We start from the raw sequence: 4331 nt of genomic DNA on the forward strand, positions 1-4331 counted from the left end.
TGTATTACACCAAGCCCACAGCAAGAGGGTTAAAAAGACACTGCTACAAATACTTAAATGTGTAATATTAGATTCCAAAATTCATCCTCTTGTACGCTGTCTTATATCATCATAATAGGGGGAGAAAATTATCCATTTTTATACAAGGTAAAACTCAAAATAACAATTACAATATATTTTTATATTATCCAACTTATACAATATTTATAAAGGCTAATTCTTTAACTTACCCCAAGTTTGTGACAGTTGTTTACAGCATTTAACAACTGGAAAGCAATCCAGTGTTTTTCCATGCTATTAAGGAAAGGTCTAGTGCTGATTCGATCATACAAGTTGTCCTTAACATACTGACGGATGAGGATAGCAGCTTTCTCAGTCAGCTAGAGAATAAAGTGTTCTTAAGTCTTTTTTTTATCATTGTTGCTAAAATTAATAAAAATTACAGGAGTAATTAAAAACACTTTTCTTCAAAAATAAAAGAAATTGAAATTCTTGTCTAAATGAGAAAAAATCAATTATTAATTCTGTTTTAAATGGCGCCAATGTAAAAATAGGCTAATTATACACGTACTTTACGTTTATAAGAAACTTCATGTGTACTTCGTGGTTTATTTCCTGAAGACGGTGGAATTATTTCCACTGAAACTTAAAGTTTCTTTTAACTTATATTTTTTAAACTTTACAAATAAATTACAGTGTAAGTAAAAAACACTGATGTCTCATTTTATTAATTTTATTTAAAACTAAATTAAATCGTGCCACTAAAGTACAATTCATTTTGGGTATCAAGCATGATAAAATATTCCAAGAAAATATTTTATAAGACTTCATATGTGAATATTTCTCAACTTCATTACTGTAGGCAGATTGTATATACATGTGCCTTAGACTAAATATGGCTTGTTTTACAAGATTTCATACTTACAATTGATTTTTGGAATGGCAGACAATTTGGAATGCATGTCATAAGACTTCGAATTTCTATAGAAAAAAGTATTAAAAGTTATCATAAGTTAATTTTAAAAAACAGTCACGATTTATGTATTTTTTGCTTTGCAAATAAAAAATTTTTGAAGAATGTTCTTACAAGGCAGCAAGTACAGGGTGATCCAAAAATATGTTTACACTTATATGGGATTTTCTTTTACAGGGGTTTGATGATTGCAACAAAGTTGAGTTTAGAGAGAAGGAAGGTTGTATCCTGGATGGAGGTTCACCAGACTTCCACAATCGTAAAAGGAAGTTTAGTCAATACTTCAAGTTTGACCCACCTTCCACGTTGACTATTTATCAAGTATACAATAAGTTCATCAGAACTGGGTCCGTTGCAGACGATTACAAAGGAAACAGTGGTTGTCCAAGAACAGAAATGTATGACTGCTTTCAGATATGCATAGATATTTATGGAGAGCAAGTTATGACTGTATGAAGCATGGGAAATAAATAACATAAACCCATACAAGTGTAAACATTTTTTAAAAACACCCTGTATAATTTCTTTCTTGCTTGTGATATATTCCATTAACATCAAAGTACTTCAAATAATTCCTGTTGTTCTGTTTCTGAAAATTTTAAGAACATTTGAATATTTCTTATTAAATATTTAACTATTTTTAACAAACAGTTTGGGCTAAGTTCAGGTGTTATTAAACCTCATCAAATTAACATATTTGAAGTCCAACTATGATTCAGGAATAAAATAGTCATGTTGCATGAGACATCAACTTCATATAATAGTTAAAACAACAATAGTTTGGAGATGAAAATATTACATCTACTGTAGTTTAACGACTGGCTAATAAGAAACTAATTATACTTATTTTTTGTTGTAATCTCAGGGACTGGATAGTTTGAACCAATATGGCTCATCTTTCAGCCTTACTAAACAAACATATTCAGACAAAAAATAACATTTAACTACTACCTCTAACATCTGAACAAGAAAATTAACTCAGTAATGAAGGCCTTAATGAATTATGTCATGATGATCAGCTAGACTGAATGAATGAAATTATTCTTTGAGTATTTACAATATAGTCTGTAAGTTTTTCAAATCTTAATGAAAAAGAGTAAAAAATACCACCTTCTAGACGATCTCGATGAGTTCTTAATGGAAGAGATGGGTCATGGATAGCAAATACTTTTACAACAGTCCAGCCTTCCCTGTTTAAAAACAAAAACACATAAATGAAATTTTATATATTTATTTTAATGCTAACAATGACCTATCTCTGCTATGCCCACCACGTGTATAGAAATCCAGTTTTTAGCATTATAAGTCCACAGACATAATGCTGAGCCACAGGGGGGGTATGATAACAAGATGCAGATACAAGTATTAAAATCAAAAATTGAAACTCAAACTCAGTATTAGTTTAGTGTTTTATTTGGTGATATGTGATATATAATGGCAAAACTTCAAACGCAATACATGAAAAAAGTATTGGTGTGTTCAACCTGGGACAGAAAATGCTGGTCAGCCACAAGCAACATGAGGAAACATTAATAACTGAATACTTCTACCCATACATTTGCTAATTTCTGATGTAGCTGTGTCCAATAGGGGAAAATTTGAACACAAAGGACTCAACTGTGTCCAGAGTTAGTAATAAGTAACATTATTTTCCTGTAAATGATTAATGTATACAAAAGGTAAAACCCTGCTGCTAAACAAAACTGTTATAATTACTTTACAAAATTAATTTTCTGTAAGATCAGTAGCCTGTTTATCGATGATAGGTTTATTTATCAGAAGCCTGATATGTGGGTTACACATATGTTCGACTTAATTACCAACTTATAAATTAGATTCTGCAATTAGTTAGTTTGATATTTACAACACTTTTTAACCAACATGATTATTTTGCAAAGAATAGAAAAGTTGTTCTTTAACCCAAAGTTTTACTGATCCATGATGAAAGAGTTGTATTTAGCAGAAATGACTCAGATACTCTGACACTCATAATCTATAGTCTTTTTCTACGTATGACATAAAAGGGTAAGATGCTTGGAATGGTGGACAGCCATATGGTTATTTTGAATTCATCATATATACAGTTTGGTTAATCAGACAAGGGACTTTACATTTTTTTTTTTACACTGTGAATTAAATCGTATTATCTTCATTACATCAGGAATAACAGCCCACCACATATGCAGACTAAGATAACCAGCCCATTATCTTACATATGCTGTAATAAATCACACTGTTTTTAGTTTTGTAATACTATGTAAGAAGTCATTCCCCAAATACAGACATGTATATATTTGTAATGTGTAATAAATAATTGGGTCATTATACTGAAAAAAAACTGAATTTAATATTTTGTTTGTATTTTTCACATTCCTACTAGCCTGGGCCTAATACTTTAAAATGTACTCCCATACGTTGTTTTCCCAATGATGTGCTTACGTTTCTTTTTGGCCACTGAAAGTCATTGACTAAACACTAAACCAATGGCTTTTTTGGCAATTAGCCACCATTAATTTCAAGCCCAGGCTTAGTTATTATTCTGGTATTTGCTTTACCTTAATTTTAGTAGGTCATTGGACAAGAGGTAGGTAGCAGAAAGTTTGATGACTTATGTTACTCAACATTTTGAAAAGGAAAATAAGCATTGTTCAGAGAACTTTAAGCCAGTTAGTCATACTTTGGTAATTGGGAAAGCTTTAAAAACTCTTATAAAAGATGTTATGTTGGATTATTTGATGAGATTCAAAGTTTTCTTAAAAACCAACATGGCTTTGCAAGGGGATGGTCCTGTATTACTAACTTAAGAGTTACCTCTTAACTCATTGAAGATAAAAGAGTGGGTTAGTTAAACTTTCAGAAAGCTTTTGTTGAACTGCTGCAAAAAAAAGATTGTTGAAAAAATTTACCTTCCTGGAGTAATGGGTAAGCTAATTAAATGAACTAATGGTTGGCTGGGTGGGAGGAAGAAAACAGTTGTTATTAATGGGATATGGAATTCAGGCAAAATAAACTAATGTAATAAGTGGTATAGCTCAGGGATCTGTACTAGAATCAATGCTATTCCTCATTTACACTTATGACACTGATAGTTGGATAGTCATGAAATATTTTAAGATTGCTGATAATAGCACAATGGTTTGGGACACATGGATCCTATTGGTCCATCTCAGCTGTTCCATCCTCTAAACTAAATTAAAATAAATAAATCTTTAAAAAATTCTTAATGCCAGCCCTTATCATTCATATACTTATCAAGCTTTTTCTTAAAATCACTTAAATTTACTGCCTCCCCAACATCCGAAGAAAAAATAAAACTGTCTTAGCTGAACGATGATTCCTACCCTGCCAAAATTTATAT

General features: G+C 31.0%; 1 protein-coding gene across 1 annotated transcript in view; it reads right to left on the bottom strand.

Annotated features, from left to right (window-relative positions):
• Positions 1-230: 230 nt before the first annotated feature.
• Positions 231-4331, bottom strand: part of LOC106470827 (phosphoinositide 3-kinase regulatory subunit 4-like) — a gene marked incomplete at its 3' end in the record, with an annotated part of 26904 nt that continues 22803 nt past the window's right edge. Inside the window, exons 4-6 of the mRNA XM_013931397.2 lie at positions 2084-2163; positions 926-981; positions 231-380 (exon numbers count right to left, since the gene is read on the bottom strand). Of these exons, the coding sequence (XP_013786851.1) occupies positions 231-380; positions 926-981; positions 2084-2163 (286 nt within the window). The remainder of the gene's footprint in view (positions 381-925; positions 982-2083; positions 2164-4331) is intronic.

Source organism: Limulus polyphemus, unplaced genomic scaffold (assembly GCF_000517525.1).
Source record: "Limulus polyphemus unplaced genomic scaffold, Limulus_polyphemus-2.1.2 Scaffold4240, whole genome shotgun sequence".
Taxonomy (NCBI): domain Eukaryota; kingdom Metazoa; phylum Arthropoda; class Merostomata; order Xiphosura; family Limulidae; genus Limulus; species Limulus polyphemus.